Source organism: Myxozyma melibiosi (assembly GCF_037950935.1).
Source record: "Myxozyma melibiosi strain Phaff 52-87 chromosome Unknown BZA70scaffold_1, whole genome shotgun sequence".
NCBI classification, from domain to species: Eukaryota; Fungi; Ascomycota; class Lipomycetes; order Lipomycetales; family Lipomycetaceae; genus Myxozyma; species Myxozyma melibiosi.
This window is the reverse complement of record NW_027042915.1, coordinates 744,718-764,489: the sequence shown is the minus strand read 5'-3', so window position 1 is coordinate 764,489 and position 19,772 is coordinate 744,718. Positions and strand designations below refer to the sequence as shown.

The 19,772-nt window shown below is 52.0% G+C and overlaps 7 protein-coding genes across 7 annotated transcripts; 2 read left to right on the top strand and 5 right to left on the bottom strand.

The window, feature by feature from the left end:
* The first annotated feature begins 11 nt into the window (after positions 1–11).
* Positions 12–1,993, top strand: BZA70DRAFT_270936 (Brf1-like TBP-binding domain-containing protein). The gene is made up of 3 exons (XM_064911393.1): positions 12–385; positions 447–521; positions 589–1,993. Exons 1-3 carry the CDS (start codon positions 202–204, stop codon positions 1,869–1,871), a joined length of 1,542 nt encoding a protein of 513 aa, XP_064770327.1. The 5' UTR covers positions 12–201; the 3' UTR covers positions 1,872–1,993.
* Positions 1,994–3,405, bottom strand: BZA70DRAFT_270934 (proteasome complex subunit Rpn13 ubiquitin receptor-domain-containing protein). Its single transcript, XM_064911392.1, has 2 exons — positions 2,801–3,405; positions 1,994–2,450 (listed from the first exon to the last, which is right to left on the bottom strand). Exons 1-2 carry the CDS (start codon positions 3,301–3,303, stop codon positions 2,033–2,035), a joined length of 921 nt encoding a protein of 306 aa, XP_064770326.1. The 5' UTR covers positions 3,304–3,405; the 3' UTR covers positions 1,994–2,032.
* On the top strand, positions 3,406–5,128 carry BZA70DRAFT_270933 (P-loop containing nucleoside triphosphate hydrolase protein). Its single transcript, XM_064911391.1, has 3 exons — positions 3,406–4,245; positions 4,310–4,730; positions 4,787–5,128. The coding sequence occupies exons 1-3, from the start codon at positions 3,564–3,566 to the stop codon at positions 5,019–5,021; spliced, it is 1,338 nt and encodes a 445-aa protein (XP_064770325.1). The 5' UTR covers positions 3,406–3,563; the 3' UTR covers positions 5,022–5,128.
* BZA70DRAFT_270930 (COBW domain-containing protein) lies at positions 5,129–6,912 on the bottom strand. The gene is made up of 7 exons (XM_064911390.1): positions 6,639–6,912; positions 6,507–6,574; positions 6,379–6,437; positions 6,308–6,319; positions 6,056–6,244; positions 5,543–5,988; positions 5,129–5,479 (listed from the first exon to the last, which is right to left on the bottom strand). The coding sequence occupies exons 1-7, from the start codon at positions 6,738–6,740 to the stop codon at positions 5,165–5,167; spliced, it is 1,191 nt and encodes a 396-aa protein (XP_064770324.1). The 5' UTR covers positions 6,741–6,912; the 3' UTR covers positions 5,129–5,164.
* Positions 6,913–7,067: 155 nt separating this feature from the next.
* BZA70DRAFT_286653 (aldehyde dehydrogenase 3I1) lies at positions 7,068–8,917 on the bottom strand (the record flags this gene model as incomplete). Its single annotated transcript, XM_064913883.1, has 3 exons — positions 7,068–7,576; positions 7,636–7,694; positions 7,755–8,917. 3 exons carry the CDS (start codon positions 8,915–8,917, stop codon positions 7,068–7,070), a joined length of 1,731 nt encoding a protein of 576 aa, XP_064770323.1.
* Positions 8,918–10,258: 1,341 nt separating this feature from the next.
* Positions 10,259–18,414, bottom strand: BZA70DRAFT_8537 (armadillo-type protein). The gene is made up of 5 exons (XM_064915474.1): positions 18,133–18,414; positions 16,449–18,079; positions 12,201–16,387; positions 10,711–12,130; positions 10,259–10,608 (listed from the first exon to the last, which is right to left on the bottom strand). The coding sequence occupies exons 1-5, from the start codon at positions 18,177–18,179 to the stop codon at positions 10,340–10,342; spliced, it is 7,554 nt and encodes a 2,517-aa protein (XP_064770322.1). The 5' UTR covers positions 18,180–18,414; the 3' UTR covers positions 10,259–10,339.
* On the bottom strand, positions 18,400–19,481 carry BZA70DRAFT_270921 (putative PaaI_thioesterase family protein). The gene is made up of 5 exons (XM_064911389.1): positions 19,339–19,481; positions 19,183–19,248; positions 19,086–19,128; positions 18,748–19,028; positions 18,400–18,640 (listed from the first exon to the last, which is right to left on the bottom strand). Exons 1-5 carry the CDS (start codon positions 19,414–19,416, stop codon positions 18,602–18,604), a joined length of 507 nt encoding a protein of 168 aa, XP_064770321.1. The 5' UTR covers positions 19,417–19,481; the 3' UTR covers positions 18,400–18,601.
* Positions 19,482–19,772: the final 291 nt, after the last annotated feature.

Below are 19,772 nucleotides of genomic sequence, written 5' to 3'. Positions count from 1 at the left end.
AAAAGTCGCCACACTCAGCAGTTTGTTCTTCGATATCCGCACAGACTCGAAGATTCACTACAAACCAGACTCTCTCCCGCGAGTGGAAACATATCAACTGCAGTCTAAACGCGTTCTTTCTTCTCTTGTACACTCTACTGTCACTAGCTGACCGGCTACTTCTGTCCACTGCCTTCTGTCAGCTCGGTCTACACGTGAAAAATGCCGGTCAGAGTATGCCCGCACTGCAAGGGCACGACGCTCGAAGAGACAGGCACCGGTGAGGTAGCCTGCACATCCTGTGGTAATGTCGTCGACGACACCTCGATCGTGGCCGAGGTCACCTTCGGCGAGACCTCGAGCGGTGCCGCGATGGTGCAGGGAATGTACATTGGCGAGGGTCAAAGTGAGTGCGCTGTCTTGTTTCCGCTTGCCTTACACGAGCTGCTGCTAACATGTCGATGTAGGTGGTGCGCGCAATATGGGCGGAGGCCTCAGAAAGAACGGGTCTTGGGAAAGTCGAGAACAAACTCTTGCTAATGGTACGTATTACAGCGGCATAGCGCACACTTTCATGCTCTAGTTGCTAATCTCTTATCCTTCTAATAGGACGACGGCGTATCATGAACCTCGCCAACTTTCTCTCACTTCCTGAATTCGTGGGCGACGCTGCCAACAGATGGTTCCAGCTCGCAGTCACCCAGAACTTCGTCCAAGGTCGCCGGTCTCAATACGTCGTAGCAGCATGTCTCTATGTTGCCTGTCGACAGCAGCAGACCACACACATGCTCATCGACTTTGCCGATATTCTGCAAGTCAGCGTGTTTGCAATCGGAGCTACATATCTCAAGCTAGTCAAAGTACTGCAAATCAAAAACATTCCGCTGATTGACCCTTCGATTTATATCCAGCGCTTTGCGGTCAAATTGGACTTTAAACTCTACAAACTGGTTCCTGTTAAAGAAGGCGAGGAGAGCGACGACGAGCACCCCAAAGAGAAGAAGGTTCTGGTCAGAGATGATACGCGCAAAGTCATGAACGACGCAGTCAGACTGGTGCAAAGAATGGGCAAGGACTGGCTTCATCAAGGACGTCGTCCTGCTGGTGTAGCAGGCGCATGTCTATTGGTTGCCGCTCGGATGAACAATTATCGCAGGAGTAGAGCCGAAATCGTCCATGTTGCCAAGGTCGCTGAGGATACCATCCAGCGACGTCTTGACGAATTCAGACTTACCGCCGCCGGCTCGCTTACCGTTCAGCAGTTTCGGGGTACCAATATCGAAACTGAAGCCGACCCACCTTCGTTTACCAAGCATCGCAAACGCGAACTTCAGGAGCAGCGCGAGCGCGAGCAGCGGTTACGTACTTTGGATGCTGATAGTGACGAGGACGACAACGGAGTAAAGGAGAAAGCCACCGATGACGAAGCGGATGAAGTCGAGGATGTTGGCAGAGATATAGATGCTGCTTTGGAAGACAGTAACCTGAAGCAAGTCGCTATATCCATTCCCGAACCGGTCGAGCCTACGCCTGCTCCAACGCGCATCATCGACGATGATCCCGAAAATCTTTCCGACGTTGACGACGACGAAATCTCAAACTTCATCTTGAACGAAGAGGAAGTCGACGTGAAGTCCCATGTGTGGCATACGCTGAACGCTGAATATCTGCGGGAACAGGAACTTAAAGCGCAGAAGATTGCGGAGGATGCAAAGAACGGTATAGTGCGACAGCCGCGAAAGCGCAAGCGCAATAAACCAAAGGACTCGACTTCTGAGAATCTGCCAGAGACTCCTGCGGAAAGTGCAAAGGCGATGTTGGTGAAGAAGGTGCTTTCAAAGAAGATTAATTACGCTGCTATGGATCATCTGTTTAACAAGACTAGAAAGTGAGGGTTTATTATTTTGGAGTGTTTGTATGATATGAGTTGGTGATGGTGTTGTGTTGCATGCTTAATCGGGGATTTTGTTTTGTATTTGTATAAGTATATATCAATTTATTTTAGTACAACAAATTCCTGTAGATGCTCGATCATGGCAAGATTCTGATGCGATCACTCCTGCATCTCGTGGTCTCTATCTTTCTCTTCTTGAATCGCAGCTCTGATAGCACGCAGGAATGCTTCGATACCCTCACCACGGTATGGCAATCCAAGTTCATGAGCCACCAATTGTCCCGCGTTCGTCCCCTCCGCGGATCTGAAAGTCTGACTCAAGCTGTTAATTCCCTGCAAAAACTGAGGCGATTGCAGAACCCTCAGTAGCTCGGGCTTTGTCTTTGGGATTTCGGCGGGCAGGAAGTTGTAGAGGTTCGTCAGTCGCGGATCGGAGGCGTCGAGAGAGTCAACGAACTGGGCCATTTGCTTTGGTGTGATTGCGTCGGTGATGTCGTGGATTGGCGCGCCCGAGGATGTGCTGCTGCTGGAGGGAGGAATGACTATCGAATTGATAAGGCTCGACAAGCTCGCTTGTCTTTAGAAGAGAAGATAAAAGAAGAATGTATATTAGATTATATTGAACATCAAGGCAATACCGAACGAGCCAAACACGAGGGAAAAAAATGATAAATGATGAAATCACGAAGAGATGCAAAGACGATTCCCAATACTCCAATCGAAAGAAATCGGACGTAATTGTAAAGTAGCCAGACATGAATATGGAACAAGCACCGATTCTTCTTCTAATCGATTCAAACGACCACAGAGCTGCCAATCTGCAACTTCTTTACATGAAAAATATGGCAAACATTGCGTATATAGTACAACCGTGGAATGGCACGCCCGAGAAAGCAGAAAGTAATTGAAAGATCATGTGCTACTCACTGTTGCGCGCTGTCGCCTGTGTTTGTGGGCAAGTCCTCCATCTCGACATCGTCGCCGGACGCTCCAGACTGTTCTTCCAAGATGTCGACTTCTTCGGCATCGATGTCTTCGAGGAGAGTGTTGATCCGTGTCGCAATCTTGAGATCGTTCTCGCTTATCTCGTTCAGTATGTCGCCGGAGGGAGCTTCCTGCATCCAGAAGAAGGACCGCTGGCTGGAGCTGTTGAACTTGAGAACGTACACCCGGCCGGTCGTGCACTGCGCAACGGGGAGCCATTCGGCTTCGCCCGGGAAGATCATCAGTTCGTCGCGTTCGACGGTCGGATCATTCTTTGAAGAACCTCGCGGCTCCCAAATGAACGACAGGAGAGGCGACTCCTCGTCTGTGGACTTTTGCAGCGTGATCTTTCCCTTCTGCGGCAGCGGCTTCAGGTGCTTCGACGGCGGGTTGAACTCGACCTTGCCGGCCTTGAATGTGAGTAGCGTGACTGTATCGCTCGACATGATTGCGGGTTCTGGTGGTGATGGCAGGCTGTCTGGACGAGGGCGGGGAGGACCGTGGAAGCTCGAGCTGGTGGAAGCGCGTCAGCGGTTTGCGAGGGTTTTGTGGTGCTTACATTTGAGTGGGTTTTGTGCTTCTGCGAGGAGCTTCCACAGATCCACACGCTCGCCGCGGGCACAGCAGCCAAGGACTCCATCGCTGTTGCGGCCGATTCTCTTGCCATTCTCCCTACTTCCTGCAAACACATACACTTCTACAGATAATGGCTACACTAGAAGATCTTGAGGCGCTCGAGCGTCAAAACGATACCGAGATGGTTGATGCCAGTGGCGAGGCAAAGACCGAGTCACAGGATGATGACATCGCGGAGGAGATCCTCAATTCGTCCACGGCCGACATCAACAACCGTCGACGTCTGATTGAGAACGACATCAAGGTCTTGCGATCAGAGTTCCAACGGCTGTCTCATGAGAAGACCACAATGACAGAGCGAATCAAGGACAATCAGGAGAAGATTGAGAACAATAGGCAACTGCCCTATCTGGTGGGTAACGTCGTCGAGATCCTTGACATGGACGCGAACGATGAGGACGAAGAGGATGGCGCGAACGTGGATCTTGACGCGACGCGGGTCGGAAAGTCCGCAGTCATAAAGACCTCAACCCGACAGACCATCTTCCTGCCGCTGATCGGTCTCGTGGACTCGGAGAAGCTAAAACCGGGTGATCTGATTGGAGTCAACAAAGACTCTTATCTTGTTCTCGACACATTGCCTGCTGAGTACGATAGCAGAGTCAAGGCTATGGAGGTCGACGAGAAGCCGACCGAGACTTATGCCGATATCGGTGGTCTCGACAAGCAGATCGAGGAGTTGGTCGAGGCGGTTGTTTTGCCCATGAAGCAAGCCGACAAATTCAAAAAGCTCGGAATAAAGCCGCCAAAGGGTAATTACCATCTTTTATCGTTCCAGTCAACGAAACTATTGCTCACTCTTCTTGATTTATACAGGTGCGTTGATGTACGGCCCTCCTGGTACCGGAAAGACACTTCTTGCGCGAGCCTGCGCTGCCCAAACGAATGCCACGTTCCTCAAACTCGCCGGTCCCCAACTTGTGCAGATGTTCATCGGCGACGGTGCCAAACTAGTGCGCGACGCTTTTGCGCTCGCCAAAGAGAAAGCGCCTGCCATCATCTTCATCGACGAGCTCGACGCCGTCGGAACGAAGCGTTTCGACTCTGACAAGTCCGGTGATCGAGAAGTGCAGCGAACTATGTTGGAACTACTCAATCAGCTTGATGGATTCAGCAGCGATGACCGGGTTAAGGTGCTGGCGGCTACGAACCGTGTCGATGTGCTGGATCCTGCGTTGCTGCGAAGTGGTCGGTTAGACCGAAAGATCGAATTTCCCCTTCCTAATGAGGAGGCTCGGTAAGTGATTCGTGTTTCTTTGTGATGTGTGAAGCAAGATGCTAACTCTTTCTAAGTGCCGGAATTCTGCAGATCCACGCTCGAAAAATGACTGTCGACGAGGCTATCAACTGGCAAGAACTGGCGCGCGGCACCGACGAGTTCAACGGTGCGCAGCTCAAGGCCGTCGCGGTCGAGGCCGGTATGATTGCGCTCCGAAACGGCCAGTCCAAGATCCGGCATGAGGATTTTGTCGAGGCAATCACGGAGGTGCAGGCGCGCAAGTCGAAATCGGTTTCTTTCTATGCTTAAGTGTGGGCTGGTTATTCGTGTAATACATGCATGGTTAAGTGCTCGATCTCCGAGCGAGTAGAGTTGTCTTGTAAATGGTGGAATTTAGCTAAAACCTTTCTATTTTTTTACGCTTCACTATGTACAAACCGACAATCTACTTCTCACTCATTCAACTCTACGCTTTTAAGGCTGCTTTGTAAAACCTCCAAATCCAAACCCTTTCCAATCAAAACAATCTTTCCAGCCGCCGAACCCTGCGCGCCGCTAATAGGAATGGTATCATACGTATCGCGCACACCCTGAATCACATACATCTCGCCCGAGTCAAGACAGACCTTTGCCTTGAGTCTGTGGATCTCGACGGGATGGTCGCTGTCGACGTAGCCTTCCCAGAGCAGGCTCTGCAGCCATCTGTCGAATCTGTCGTATGCTGGTTTTGATAGTTTGGGCAGGTCGAGTGTGATTGTCGTTATTCTCTAAAAAGGTAGAAAAGAATGGTGAGCATAAGCTATATATCGATTCAAGTAAGAAGTACATACGTGATCATGAAACGACTCTGAATTTGATGCGACAGCGTTCTCCCAGCGGCTAACGTCATCATCCACCGTCTTGATATCAAGAATATCCTCGACCGACTCCAACTCTGCGTACGAGGTAGGAATAATCCTCGCCAGCGCATTAATCCCCCTTATCCGTTGCTCGATCGTCTTCCTAGCCTTTCCGTCGACGAGATCCGATTTGTTTAGAATCACAACGTCGGCGTAGGAGAGCTGGATGTTGGCTGTCGAAGTAGCTGCTAGCTTGTCTGTGTGGGTCGCGTCTTTTTGTCGGGTGTCCTCGGTTTCGTCGCCGTCGTGGTGGTCGTCGAGGTAGACGTCGTCGAGGTTGTGGATGATGTTGACGGCGTCGACGACGACGATTATGCCGTCTAGGTAGATTGAGGATGCCAGCGCGGTGTCAAGCCAGAACATGTTTGCTATCGGGCCTAATAGTGAATTATAGTCAGTAGTTGTCGAGCATGCAAACACCAACAAAAGATGGGTAATGTGTACCTGGATCAGCCAACCCTGTCGTCTCTAGTAAGATATAATCAAACTTCCCTTTCCTCTCCATCAACGACTCGAGCGCAGCGATCCCCATGTCTTTGACAGAGCAGCAGAGACAGCCGTTGCCGACCTCGAGCCATTCTGTGTAGTTCTTTTCGCCTTCGGAGACTGTGAGTGATTTCTCAATGTCGATCGCTAGATTGTACGAGGATTGTTAGTGGTGTGGTGGGGTATTTCAGCGCAATTTGGAGATCGTACAGTCACCGAATTCTGGATATCAGGCACAACGTTAGTATATCGCCTCGGTAAGTTTATTACGGTAATCATACCATTCATAATAACTGCAATCTTCTTGTCTGTCTTCCGCATAATCTTATTCAACAGCGTCCTACAACATTCTCACAAGATCAGCATCAAAAAACTCCAGCACATCAAGCGATTGCCCGCAACAACGTACGATTTACCGGCTCCTAGATATCCCGTGACAATCGTAAGCGGGACCTTAAACTCCGGCTCATCCGGATTCTTGTTGACGTTAGCTAGAGAAGATCAGACAGAGATGGTAAATCCAGAAACGGTGCTGATATACCTGAGTAATGGTCTGATTGATCTGCGCAGGCGCTTCGGTGGTTTCTACCGAAGACGTCTGGACGTCGATCAAAGTCGGGATTTCGTCGTCGTCGTCGCTCATATTTATTACTATTCAATCGAGGGGAGGCAGAGCGTCGTGTTGTTGTAGAGAAAATGATATTGTCGCTTGGAAAAGTGGTGGAAATTGATGATGTACACGCGCGGTTGGGAGGTTACAAAATTGTTCCTGAAATGGAAAATCTTGCTTTTTCCCCATTCTTTTTATCACAGAGATGCTCACTGCAATTGCATTTATATATCTTGAGGGATAAATTTACTCATAATTAACATCTATATATTCACTAATGCATCATACCAAAATGAAAAAAAGAAATGAAAAAAAATCTACACAACCACCTGGGCTATCATTACTCAACATGCACACCATCTAAAACAGAGCCTGCTTGACGTCAAACTTGGAGAGCACGTTCGAGTACACAAAGCCAAGGTAGAGCGTCAACCGCGACCGGCCACCGCCGCGGAGCCCGTCGACTGCCGCCAGACCGGCGACGAGCGCGGTAGCGAAGAACGCGCATCTGAAGGTTTTCCGAACGACGGTCTTGATCAGCGGCGAGCAGAGCAGCTCGTGCAGGCTCAGGCGCTCCTGGTCGGCCATCGTCTCGCCGCGCTTGAAGCCGACGCCCTTGCTGCCCTTCTTGACAATCACCTTCGCGACATCGCTTTCGGTGTAGGGAGCGTAGCGGAAGCTGAGGAGTTTGTCGATCCAGGTCGGGGGCATCACGATTGTGCGGAGGTGCGTGAAGCAGCGGAAGCCGTAGGCGCCGTGGTAGTAGCCGGAGCCGGACTCGCCGACACCGCCAAAGGGTGCGTTGGGAACGATGTAGTGAACAAGGGTGTCGTTGACGGTGACACCTCCGGAGATGGTGGTGTTGATGACTGCATGTCGTTAGCGTTATTCTTGACAGATTATAATAGTTGGTTCCAAATAATCTTACCCTCGTCGACTTCCTTCTGCGACTTTGAAAAGATATAGATGGCAAGCGGGTGATCGAGACTAGAAAAAACACATGTTAACTTGATCTGTACAGAAAGAGACAAAGTATAGGCAACATACTTTTTGATTTCCGTGATGGCAGTCTTGTAATCAGCCTTGATGACCGGCAGAATAGGTCCAAACAACTCCTCGGCCATGAGAGGATCCCCCATCGACACATCAGCGACAACGGTGGGGTTGAACTTTGTGCTCGAGTAACTGTCGGTGGTGTACTCGGTGGCACCCTCCGGCTTCTTGCCCGCGTACGTGATTTTTCCCTTTGATGCCTCAAGCATCTTCTTAAGTCTGGCATGGTTCCGGTCATTGATGATCTTTGTCATTTGCTTCTCTCCCGCGCCCGCCAGGAAAGAGTCGAACCAGAACCCAGCCCGCGCAACAAACTCGTCGTACACCGCCGGATCGACAAACACGTGGTTGACAGACAAGCAGATCTGGCCCGCGTTTGTGAACTTTGCCCACGCGATGCGCTTCGCCGCCAGATCAACGTCGGCCGTCCCGGTCACGATCGCGGGACCCTGGCCGCCGAGCTCGAGCACGGTCGGCGTGAGGTGCTTTGCCGCCGCGGCGGTGATGAAGCGCGCGATCTTGCCCGAGCCGGTGAAGAAGATATGGTCGAACTTGTACTCGAGCACTTTAGTCATCTGCTCCGGCCCACCGGCGACGATGCGCACGGCCTCGGGGTCCATGTACTTTGGCACGAGCTCCATGAGCAGATCCTGCGTGGCGGAGGCCATCTCAGATGGCTTGAGCAAGACGCAGCACCCGGCTGCGATTGCGGCAAACGCAGGATCAAGCAGGAGCGCGATGGGGAAGTTCCAAGCGCCGATGATGAGCGCGACGCCGAGAGGCTCCTTCTTGACCTTTGACTTTCCGAGCGTGCCGTAGATGAAGCCCGCGCCGGGGACGTACTCGTCCTTGGTCCACTCGTCAATGTGCTCGAGCGCCTCGAGGATATCCTGGCGCGCGAGCGAGATATCAAACATGTAGGACTCGAAATCGGACCGGCCGAGGTCGCTCTCGAGCGCGGCGAGGATGCGCTCCTCGTTGTCCTCCAACATCCACCATGCCTGCTTGAGCTGCCACTTGCGCCAGGCAAGCGACTTTGTCTTTCCGGAATAGAAAGTGCGGCGGAGGGTGGTGACCGCGTCGTCGAGCTCGGCGGCGGTCGAGAAGGAGGAGGCGGTGGGCATTGTGGTGGTAGTGGTAGTAGCAACAACTGACATTCTTGCTATAGGGTTGCTTTTGCGTGTCGAACGAGAAGCAGCTATTGACTGAGACGGTTATGCCCAAGAGGTAAAGCAAGAAAAGAGAGGAAGAAGGAGGGAAGGGAGCTGCAGGGAGGCGAGAGCCAAGGACTGCTTTATACAGTAATCGACCCCCATCCTGCACGGCACGTTCTCCGCGCGATCAGATACGGTTCGAGCAAACAAGATATCGGGGTTGTCGGGCCTCCGTCAGCCGGCTGAGCGGGGGAGGGGCTAAAACAGTAAAGCGAGCCAGAAGTAAAAACCGCGAGGGAAGCCTGCCTGACAAACAAGCCCAGCGGTTCCTGCAAAGCCAAGTCCGACGGGGGGGCCACTGCTCCACAGTTTGCGCTATCGGCAATAACGGGCGCGTCCCTTTGCTCGCTCGCTGCCTGCGTGCTCGTCCACTCAAACTCGGGTTATTAATCGCGTTTCCCCGCCACTTCCCGCGCTCGGTTTATCGGTTCTGTGTTTTTTTCGGCGATGAGCAAAACAGTGACCAGGATCACTGCGTGGACGACGACGACGCTTCGTTAAAGTTGCTCGCGGTCAAAGACAAAATAGCAAGCATCTCCGCAAATGCCCCCACCATTTGCCCATACCGCAAAGTCAGTGCTCCTTTCCCCGACAGGTTTTTGTCAATTTCCTTTTAAAATTAAGCAGAAGCTGGCCAGTCAGTTGGAAGGTGAACGTAAACTACTTGTTCGCTGCTTCCTCTCGTTGCTGTCCGCCCCAGCTGTGCGCGCTCTTGTTCATAACCTGGGAAACTCTGTGTCATGAGCCTTCCCGCCCTTTACCGTCTCCCCCGATCTGCCACAATCCCTCTTCCTCCACCCTTTCTGTCGGTCCTCCCAACACTTCCCAGTTCTATTCTATACATACTCTCTTGTTTTCTCTAACTATCCAGCGTTCTCCAACCGCACACCCCCTCCGCTCATCTCCCTCGCCCGGAACCATCTGTGCCGAGTCCGGAGAATAGTTGTTGCTCTTCTGCTCGCTTAATTAAACCTTAAATCACTGCCACCCGCACGCTGCCGTCTCGTTCGGACTTTAGCTCTGCCACTCTTGCTCTCTCTTGTCTTTCATGTAAAGAGAGAAAGAATAATGGGTAGATGTAGAAGAGGAAGAAGAAGTGGTTGAGAGAATTTGATAGATAGATATGTATAATTAGGGAATCTACACAAAAACAATCTACATACTCCCATACAAGTCCTCCAAAGCTTCCAGCTTTGAAGAACATGAACCCGCTCAAAAAAAAGAAAAGCCAGAAATCTGGACCATCGCTCTCCTCTCCTCTACCTGTTCCTGATAAATGCTGTCGTTCTCTCGGACTTATATATAGAGAGTCGTTCCAAGTTTTACCCTACATCGGATACCTGTTAGTCAAAACACTCTCACATACTAACTATAACCCCAACTCCACCCCCAGCCTGACAAGAAATCAGACAAAGAATAATAAATAGGATAAAACTTACAGAATGAGCACCATCCAATAAAGTGCTGGCATAGATTCTCAATCGAAGTAGCCTGCTGAATTAACTTGTCGACCTGGTGCGGCACGTCCAGTTCCTTCGGATGCTTGAAGTCGTTACCCGTCAGTTTATCGGAGATACGCTTCAGCACCACAGTCGCTCTCTGGTTGCGAGAGTCCAGGTTGTTTTGCAATTCAACTAGATAAAATAATCAAGTCAGTCTTCTGTATCTGTTTTTTTGCAGATTACCCATTAAACATGAAAATGCAAAAATTATGTGAAAGCACTGCGGATACGTACGGTTCACCACTTCCTCCTCATCGATCTGCGGTCGGCGCCTATCCAAGCCCGAAGACGGTGAAACAAGCATACTGTTCCTTCGATCCTTGTTCATCGGTGCTGCCTGCGTATTCGTACCCATCATAGTAGCCGCCGCGGCTGCTCGGCTCGCGCTTATTTCGCCGTCGGCCACAGACCCATGATACTGCTGCTGCTGCTGTTGTTGTTGCTGCTGCTGATGATGATGCTGTTGCTGCTGCTGCTGCTGCTGCGATCCTTGCGGCGTGATTACCGCGCCCTGTGAAGGCCGTTCTGGCTGCGGCAGGTTGAATCCCCAGTTAATAAGAGGATCGTGCGCGAACGCTTCAAGAATCGCCATCAACGACTCCTTATTATCTCGCAACACCCGCATCACGTTCTCGCACGTAATCCTGAACGAACCCTCGATTCCTGAAACCTCCATCGCGTACGTGAGCATGCGTGTAAGTCGGAACGGCACCTTCTCCGGGTACTTCTCGCGTAGTATCGCGGCCTCGAAGCAGTCGCCGAAATCGATATGCACGACCTTTCCGGTGTTGCGGTCCATCATCAAGTTCGACGGATGACGATCGCCCAAACCGAGAATGTAGCCAACCATAGACATCACCGCCAGCGAGCGCGTGTACGTCGTTCGCCGATCAAGCCAGGCCTCAGACGAGCGACTCTTGAGCCACAGCACCCGGTACAGATCCTGGCCCGTCGTATTATCGAGAGCGTACATAAACACCTCCACCTTCTGGATCAGCGTCAGATGGTCGTAGTCCGGTGCCATCTGAAGCATGATACGGTGCTCGATATTCAGCAGAATCTTGCGGTTGTCGCGATACTCCCTGATCAACACATGGAACGTGTCACTGTTCTTGACCCATCCAAGCAAACCACTCTTCGGCGACAGCGGGATCGCAGGATACTGCTGAATACTCAGATGTCGCTTGAAACACTCCGAGTCGGCAGCAAGCAGCGTATTAACCAGTCCAAACAGCTGCATCACCAAACTATCCTGTCGAATATCCTCATGACCCTTCAGCACATACTGGTAGTCCACACCATCACTTCCCCGGATCGACAGCTTTCGCGGCCGCTGCTTCGAGGTGATGACTGTGAATGTGGGATCGAACGACATAATCCGGATAATCGGCTTCCCGCTCTCGTACGTTCCCGGCATTGCCAATTCCAAATCATTGCACTCCAGCAAATTCGGCGACACGTACTGTAAGTCGAGCGTGTTGAGCTGAGGAAGCTGCCGAGTAATCCTTCGGAAAACATTGTAGTACACGTCCCAAGCTTGATTCAGATGAGTCATGTCGTTTGTCCGCTTGAAACTCAAGACCCATTCATACGCCTCGCGAAGGTCGCGACCGAACGCCTGATGGAACGAAATCTCGCGTAAGGTTTGCGGACCCTGTATTATAAGACGGTTGTTAGCAATTATCTATACACCTGCCAAAAATATAAATAAAAGAGAAACTCACATTCTCAAGCATCTTGTGCAAAGGCTCAAGGGTGGCAAACATCTTCTCAATGTTGTGGTCACCGAAAAACAACCTCGACGCATCCTCAAGACCCTCATGCCACTGCTCATGCCACAACACCGCAACCCGAATCAGCTCCTGAATCACAATCTCAGCCTGCTTGACAAGCGTCGCACTGTGCGCGCGCATTTTATCCATGATCGCCATCGCAGCCTTCTGTCGTGTAACACTGTCGGACTTGATGGCGACAGTCAACGGATATACTAGCGCCTGAGGATGTGTGCGGCCGAGGTCGGAGATCAGCGAGTGCAGAGACTTGCGCACGACCATGTTGGGCTGATGGATTCGGGCAATCAATTGTGGGATTACCTCAAGCCAAGTATCGATGCTGACAGTCGTGAATCCTTCGTTCATGGCCTTGGCTGGCTCTGGCAGCCCACCGTAGCGAAACCAAAGCGTGAGTAGACGAAGTGTGTCCTGCAGAGAGTTGCCGCTCGACAAGTAGATCGACTTGAAGAATCCCTGGATTGCCGGCAGCACGTATTTCTCAACCAGCTCATCCGAAACATAGTCACTTCGGTCCTTGGTATCAGCCTTGTCATTCGCCGTCACCACCTCGAAGTTGGCCAGCGCCCAGTTATGCCAGGCTTTGTACCACCCCTTGTCAAAGTAAGTCGCTAGCAGATACGAGCGCAGAATCGAGTGGGAGTTTTCATGATGCCACTGCGGCTGCAGCGCAATCTGCCACTCTCCTTGCTTGAGGAAGCAGCGCGCCAAAAGCTTCGTGTACTCCTCAATGCGCTTCTTTGCGTTTGCAGAGTTCGCGGCACTGGCTCCGTTCGCTTGAGCCTGTGAAGCTGCGGCAACTACTGCACCAGAAGGCTGCGCATGACCGTTCATCAGCATAGCCTGGCTGCCAGCAGTCGGCTGCTGCTGCTGACCGTTGTTGCCGTTGACAAATAGCGATCCCAGCTGCACGTTCGAAGCGGAAATCACAAGCTCGGTAGGCAGCGGCTTCATCATGAGCTCAGTTGTGTTGAGTCCAAGATTCTGCGACATCTTTGCAGTGAAATCGCACAGATTGTTGAGCGCGTCGTGCTGATTACCTGCGGCCCACATGTACTTGAGCTGGGCGTATACGACCTGAGGAGGCGCCCGTCCAGCGTACGACGTACCGGAGAGATTCGTAGCATCCGACGGTTCAGGATGATCGACGAGCGAGTTGAGCGACTTCTCCGCCAAACCCATACGACCAGACTTGCGGCAGAGATTCGCAAATTTGATCCACATCTCCATATCCTGTCTCGGTTTGACGACCAGCGCGCGGACTTTGAGCATGCGTTGCCAGATATCGACGTTGCGTTGACATCCCTTTAGTCGTCGTGCCCACGTCTTTCGAAGCACTCTCTGCTGCTCGGGATCGTTCGCCGCCATCTTGTACGTGATAATCTCCTCCAGCTCCGACAACATCTGCACACGCACAACTACACCGTACGCGCGGTTATAACTCTCAGAGACAAGCGCCGACAACTCTGTGATTAACAGATCGCGCGCCTTGCCGATATGTATCGTCGCCTCGTCAAACAAATTCCTGTGAAGCGATAGAATGGCTCTGAAAAACGACCGATCGGGCGACTCGGTCTTCATCACACTGATATAAGCATCCATGCGCTCCCACTGACCAAGACCCCAGGCGGCAGCGGCCGCAAGCGGTGCAATCGAGCGACGAATCTCGGTTGGCGAGTTCTGCCACTTATCATGAGCCAGCTGCGAGAGCAAGTCCCACTCTCCGAGCGCGTGCAGACATCTCATCCGTCCCATTGTGATCTCGAGGGAGTCCGGCTCGTCTTTCTCGCGACGGTTGTACGCCTCGAGCGCATCCTCCCAGCGTTGCAGCTTCTCGTACCAGGTTTCCTTCAACTGCAAATCGTTATGTAACTGTGCATGCTTCAAGATACCGACCGCAGCATCGTTTTGCTGCAACTGATTGTTGATACTAATCAGGGACTCGATAGTAGGCGTCGTCGGTTCCTGAATAAACTCAAGCTCCTTGTAATGCAATGCCTTTGCATACGCATGGCAGCGCGTCGCAAACTGACCCAAGGTCCTGATATCCATCGGCAAAGCCTTGTCGTCGTGCTCCATGAACTCCGCCAGATTAAGCAATGTCTGCAGAATCTCGGGCGGGATCTTGGGCGACATCAGCGCCGTCTCGATCGACCGCACGAGCTCGTCCTGGTTTTGTTCGTAAAGCTCAGTCCAGCAACTGACAAAACTGACATTGAACAAGTCTTTCGCGAGAGGATAGTACACTCCTGCCAGCGAGGCACACGCACGGAGTGCATGCGATGGCGATTCCTTCAACAGCTCGACACTCAGTCGTCGCACCCACTCCTGCCAATCATCGCGCGTCGACTTCTGCGAAGCCTCCCATGCAGCCTTTAGATGCTCCTGATTGACTGGCAGCTTCTTAGACGGCGGTTTGGCTTCTGACACCTCGTCAATTCCAGACAGAGCGTACTTTCGATCGGAATCGGTATCCAGCTTTTGCGGAAACGGCTCTTTTTTGATCATCCGATTGACCAGCAACTCGTACTGCGCATGATAGATCTTGTTTGCGACGACGACCTTGTTGATGACTGGGATAAAAACCGCAGTGTCGTCGCGCAGGTAGTAAATGAGCGAGGTCACGAGCTCGATGGCAGCCTTGCGCACTTCCTCGTTCGCGGTCGTCCCCAAGACTCGCAAAGTCGGATGCATGATTCGACTGACCATATCAGCCATATTCACATTCTTGCACATCTGTCCCACAGTCTCCATTGCCGCGATCTCGAGCACTGGCGGTGCGTTCTCAAAGAGTCTGACGACGGAGGGAAGGATGAGATGGATGTATTCCTCGACATTTGATCCAAAGACGACAAACGCATGCAGGACTTTCTGCGTCGATGTGCGCATTGCTGACCGGTCGGTGTCAACGATTGGCAACATGAGAGGCATGAGCTGCTGCATGTACATTTTGAAATCTCCTTCCATTGCTCTAGAGATGCTCTCAACTAGCGACAAGATTGTGATTTGCAGACCGGATGACTGGTTGAAAAACTCCTTGATGAGCGCAAAAATGTCCGGCAGGAAGTTTCGGATGTGCTGCCGCACGATCGTAACCATAATTCCAAGCTGCTGGAAGTAGAAATCGAGAATAGAATGAGAGCACGACCGCATGACTTGAAGAAAGACGGGAATGATTTCGCCTAAGAATGGCACGCATTTCACACCCAATGTCTTGAAAATGTACATGATCGCCTGGACGACGGCTGTGTGGTGTGTTCCGAGAGATGGGTCGCGCAGAATATTCAGCAGAATCTTGATCACGACTGACGCATAGTACTCGTCGGTTCCACTGGGAGGTGTCTGCGGCGTGAGGTTGAACATGATTGTGGAAACGTCCGACGAAGTCACATCTTGCTCGCCAGCGCGCTTGCCGAGTCCGCCGCGCTCCACCATTTGGTGCTTGTAAGGATCCAGAGCTCCAAGGATACCAATCAGACGAACGGTTTCACAGCGAATCATGGACGACTGCTCTGATCTAAGAATCGAGACCAGTACCCCGAGAAGCTGAGGATAATCAATCAGCGGATCTATGACATATCCAGAGCTATTCGCCAGTTGACCAAGTGTGCGCAGGGCGGCATCTCGCTTCAGTGGCGAGCTTTGGTCCTGAAGTACGTCGAGGATCAGGGGCATCAGATCAGGAATGTACGGGATCAAGTCCTCGCCACCAACTCTTGCAAGTTCTCCCAGGGCTGAAATAACACTTGCTGCAGTGGCCGTGCTAGAGTCGCTAGCCTTTGGCAGCAAAACCTTGATCATAGGATTCACATATGGTTTGATGAGTCCCTTGGTCGATCGCACGAGAATGGCTAGGAGTTTGGCTGAACACTCTCGTGACCGCGAGCTTGTCGAATATTCTAGCTCTGTCAAAAGCTGGATAAGAGTTTTGCGAAGAGGAGGCATGACGTAGGCAGGATTGATATTCGTGAGACGACCGATGATGCTGATGGCGACCTGGCGGACCGCGAAGACTTCGTCGTTTAGTGCCGTGAACAGCAGGCGGACGTTGTCGGCTTGCGAGAGATGCGAGTCAAAGCGAGTGTCAAACGAGCTCAAGACCTCAAAGCGGATATCGGCAACTAAATACAAAGTTAGTTCGAGCGTGGAATGGAAGGCAACAACTTGTACAAACAAACATACCGGGATCAGAGATGGCAACAGATAGCAATTTCTCCAACACGTCGCCGACGACTCTGATGGCATGGGCGCTAGTCTGGAAGCAGATAGGATCCTTCAAAAACAGCGAGCAGGAAGCCAGAGCGGTAGCTTTGCGAACCTCGGGATTTTCGTCCTCGAGATACATAATGACACAATTCCGCACAAACTCGTTGAATGTGTAGCCAGTGAAATCAAAAGTACCCAAGATCCGCATGGATAATGCGATGAGATCGGAGTCCTTCATGTCGCTACTTCCTGCAGGCCCATCTTTCGACAGCATGTTCTCTCTATATTCACGAGCCGCGTCGGGGAGCATGGGCAGGTTTGACTCTGGCGAGCCAGGAACTCTGAATGGCCGTCCGGAGAGAGAGAATGAGATGATTGTGATCAAGCGCTCTTGAATGGTCGGCAAGAGAGGTCGGATGTATTTCGCCAGGTCGACAAGGGTCTTGCGCAGGTGCTCAGAAAGACCGCAGGCAAAGATGAGGTCAAGAATGTCGAGATTGAGGTTCTTTGTAAGCGCTTGGCCGACGGCAGCGGCGAGCATACTGATACATTCGAAGATTGCTTTTTCCTGCTCTTTCTTTGCCCGACCTTTCTGACTGAGGCCTTCTTTGATATTTGTGAGGATTGCATCGAGATAAGGGCCCATACTACTGTGAACGGCGCCTGCAATTTTACCGATTGACTGAAAAACTTGGTTGCGCTCGCGATCCTTTTTGAGCTGGCCGAGCAGATGCAGCATACAAGGATGCATGTATTTGTCTGCGAAAGCGGTGGGGTTGTAGCTGGCGAGGGTGGGCATCATTGCGAGCACGGTGCGTCGGACAAGACTGTCGCGGTGATCCTTGTAGCGAAGGACGGTGTCGCATACGTTTGAGTAGTTTCGGTGCATGAACATGCCGGCCTGCTCGAATAGTTCTCGGTAGACGAGTAAGCTGCCGTGGATGGCGTCTGCGGTGCCGATTTTGGTGAAGCCGAGTTGGGCTTCAGCGTAGATGCGCTCGTACCATTGCTGGCGCATCTGGTTGTCGCGCTGGTACATGATTTTCAGACAGGCGCGGAGGGCATCGGCGGCGTCGATTCGGACGGTAACCTTCGGATCGCGCAGGGCGACCCAGATGACATCGAGGATCTGCGGGACGTAGGCGTAGAGGATTGTGGGGCTGTTTGCGGCGAGTTCGGTGATGATGAGCATAGCAGCCTGGCGTCTGGACTCTTGGCGATCAGATTGAAGCCACTCGAGCGCACGCTTGACTTCGAATTCAACGAAATCGAGAGTGAGGGTGCCGCCGGGGATGGCTAGTTTTCCGAGAGCTTTCGCGGCGACACGCATGGCCTCGACATCGTTGCTGGGGATGACGATGCGCAGGTAGTTTGCGAAGCGGGAGATTTTTGTGGCATTTTCTTCGGTTCCGTCAAAATCGATGAGGCGGTCGATGGCAGCGATTCCGCCAAACTTGTCGTTTGTGTCGGTGGAGTGAATGAGCTCGAAGATGCGGCGGTTGACGTCGTTGTTGTAGCGGGTGAACTGATCGATGGGCAGCTCACGAACGACGGTGGAGAGATGATCGCGGAGCTCGTCGGCTGCCCTGTTTCGGACGTCGGGAGACCTGTGGGTGGTTAGAATGGGGTGGGATTAGTGAGGAGAGAGAGAGCTGGTTACTTTGATCGAAGGTCGGTGAAGATGTGGTTTAGCGCCGCATTGTCCATGCTTGCAGACTTGGGGGTCCAAGAGCAGGACTATGGGAGGGGAGGGATGTAAGATGAAGAAGAAGGATCAGGAGGAGGAAGGGGGAGAGAAGGAGGAAGAGAGGAAGAGAGAGTGATATGGACGATTTCGAGATTCGGTAGACGCCGCGAGTTCAGGCCGGGTCTGTCTTTGTGAGGCACATGACGTTTACACGTGACTATGAGCAAGAAGGGGATTGTACCAAGATGATGTATTTGGCAATATACGAGTATATAACTTTAAGCCAAAAATTGTATATTTAAAGTTAAGATGTCTATTGGCGAGATAAACAAGATGAATATAAGATAATGTAGAGGCAGAAGATTGTCTAAGGGATGTCGCTAGAAGACGAGGAGGGATTAAATTGGGCGCGGACGACGTACGCTCGAGAACAAGTGCAGGCCTAAAGCGGCTTGTTGAGCTGGTCGAGGGCGTTTTGGGGCTGCAAAAGACGGGAAGAAGATTAGGAAACGGGAAGATAAGAGGAGGAGGAGGAGGAATTGGACAAGACTTTGAGAAGACAAGAAGCAGGTCGGTAAGTGAGCGTACGTCTTTCATGGCCTGAGCAATGTACTTTGTATGAGTGCCCCGGGCGAATAATTCGAGGGATTCGGGAGTGCGAGGGAGGAAGGCAGGCGACTTGCCGGCGGGCTTGAAGAACTCGACGGTGGTGAAGGCGAGGTTGCGGCCAAGCTTGTGGCAGTAGGACTCGATGAAGATCTTGTCGCCGACCTTGCCGCCGGAAGAGATGTAGGTGACATTGAGATCGGTGGTTACGCCGGTGGAGTACATGCCGCGGGAGGCGACGGCTAGGGATCCGGAGAGGTCGACTGGGAGGGTTAGAGAAATGCGTATCATGGTTGGAAGAGGAAGGAGTATGTGCGTACCGAGAGCCGCGACTGTTCCACCATGGAGGATCTTGAGGCGGTTCTGCGGAGGGTTAGCGAATGAGGGAAGGCGTGAGTAGAAGAAGAAGAGACAGACAGTGTGGGATTGCTCGACGGTCAATTCGAGAGAGACATGGCCTGGCTTCGCGTCTTTGAGCAAGAGCTGGTGGTGAGAAGGGAGTCAGCGGGAGGACAGTTATAAGCCGCGTTGTGGAGAAGGAAGATGGTTGAGACTGAAGCGGGGAAGGCGCACTTTGGGGATGAGAGTAGGCTCTAGTCCAGATGTTTGGAGGAAGGAAGACCAGACACGGCCGACAAAAGCAAGAGACATTGTGGAAGAGGAGGTCGAGGAGATCTATGAGGACGTGGTCGAGGTCGAAGAGCAAGTCGAGACAGTAAACAAGTAAACAAACAACACAGCGGCCCAGCGAAGCACAAACTCGGCGCAGGCTGCCGGCGGACGATCCCCGGTGGCGGTTAGGGGACTGTTAGTAAGCAGACGAGTTTGTACCTGGCCACGTACCCGGCTCGGTACACACGAGCGAGAGTACTTAGAGTAGAGTAGTATAGCAGCAGCGAAATTGCTATTGCAGCAACCACACAACAGCACAAACAATGACAATAACAGCTGCAATAAGAACTGCATTTCATATTTCTTCTTCTTAACAACACCTTCTCGACCCTCAC

What these genes read in the sequence shown, in the direction of transcription:
- BZA70DRAFT_270921 (XM_064911389.1), bottom strand. Translation starts at nt 19,416, where the DNA reads ATGTCTCTTGCTTTTGTCGGCCGTGTCTGGTCTTCCTTCCTCCAAACA. An exon ending in AGCCTACTCTCATCCCCAAA is followed by an intron (nt 19,249 to 19,338) that starts GTGCGCCTTCCC and finishes TCTCACCACCAG; the next exon opens with CTCTTGCTCAAAGACGCGAA. An exon ending in TTGCTCAGGCCATGAAAGAC is followed by an intron (nt 18,641 to 18,747) that starts GTACGCTCACTT and finishes CGTCTTTTGCAG; the next exon opens with CCCCAAAACGCCCTCGACCA.
- BZA70DRAFT_270933 (XM_064911391.1), top strand. Translation starts at nt 3,564, where the DNA reads ATGGCTACACTAGAAGATCTTGAGGCGCTCGAGCGTCAAAACGATACC. An exon ending in CGGAATAAAGCCGCCAAAGG is followed by an intron (nt 4,246 to 4,309) that starts GTAATTACCATC and finishes TGATTTATACAG; the next exon opens with GTGCGTTGATGTACGGCCCT. An exon ending in CTTCCTAATGAGGAGGCTCG is followed by an intron (nt 4,731 to 4,786) that starts GTAAGTGATTCG and finishes ACTCTTTCTAAG; the next exon opens with TGCCGGAATTCTGCAGATCC.
- BZA70DRAFT_270936 (XM_064911393.1), top strand. Translation starts at nt 202, where the DNA reads ATGCCGGTCAGAGTATGCCCGCACTGCAAGGGCACGACGCTCGAAGAG. An exon ending in GTACATTGGCGAGGGTCAAA is followed by an intron (nt 386 to 446) that starts GTGAGTGCGCTG and finishes ATGTCGATGTAG; the next exon opens with GTGGTGCGCGCAATATGGGC. An exon ending in AGAACAAACTCTTGCTAATG is followed by an intron (nt 522 to 588) that starts GTACGTATTACA and finishes TCCTTCTAATAG; the next exon opens with GACGACGGCGTATCATGAAC.
- BZA70DRAFT_270930 (XM_064911390.1), bottom strand. Translation starts at nt 6,740, where the DNA reads ATGAGCGACGACGACGACGAAATCCCGACTTTGATCGACGTCCAGACG. An exon ending in TATCTAGGAGCCGGTAAATC is followed by an intron (nt 6,438 to 6,506) that starts GTACGTTGTTGC and finishes AGAATGTTGTAG; the next exon opens with GACGCTGTTGAATAAGATTA. An exon ending in CAGAGTCGTTTCATGATCAC is followed by an intron (nt 5,480 to 5,542) that starts GTATGTACTTCT and finishes CTACCTTTTTAG; the next exon opens with AGAATAACGACAATCACACT.
- BZA70DRAFT_8537 (XM_064915474.1), bottom strand. Translation starts at nt 18,179, where the DNA reads ATGGACAATGCGGCGCTAAACCACATCTTCACCGACCTTCGATCAAA. An exon ending in TGTTGCCATCTCTGATCCCG is followed by an intron (nt 16,388 to 16,448) that starts GTATGTTTGTTT and finishes CTTTGTATTTAG; the next exon opens with TTGCCGATATCCGCTTTGAG. An exon ending in TGCACAAGATGCTTGAGAAT is followed by an intron (nt 12,131 to 12,200) that starts GTGAGTTTCTCT and finishes CTTATAATACAG; the next exon opens with GGTCCGCAAACCTTACGCGA.
- BZA70DRAFT_270934 (XM_064911392.1), bottom strand. Translation starts at nt 3,303, where the DNA reads ATGTCGAGCGATACAGTCACGCTACTCACATTCAAGGCCGGCAAGGTC. An exon ending in ACAGGCGACAGCGCGCAACA is followed by an intron (nt 2,451 to 2,800) that starts GTGAGTAGCACA and finishes TCTCTTCTAAAG; the next exon opens with ACAAGCGAGCTTGTCGAGCC.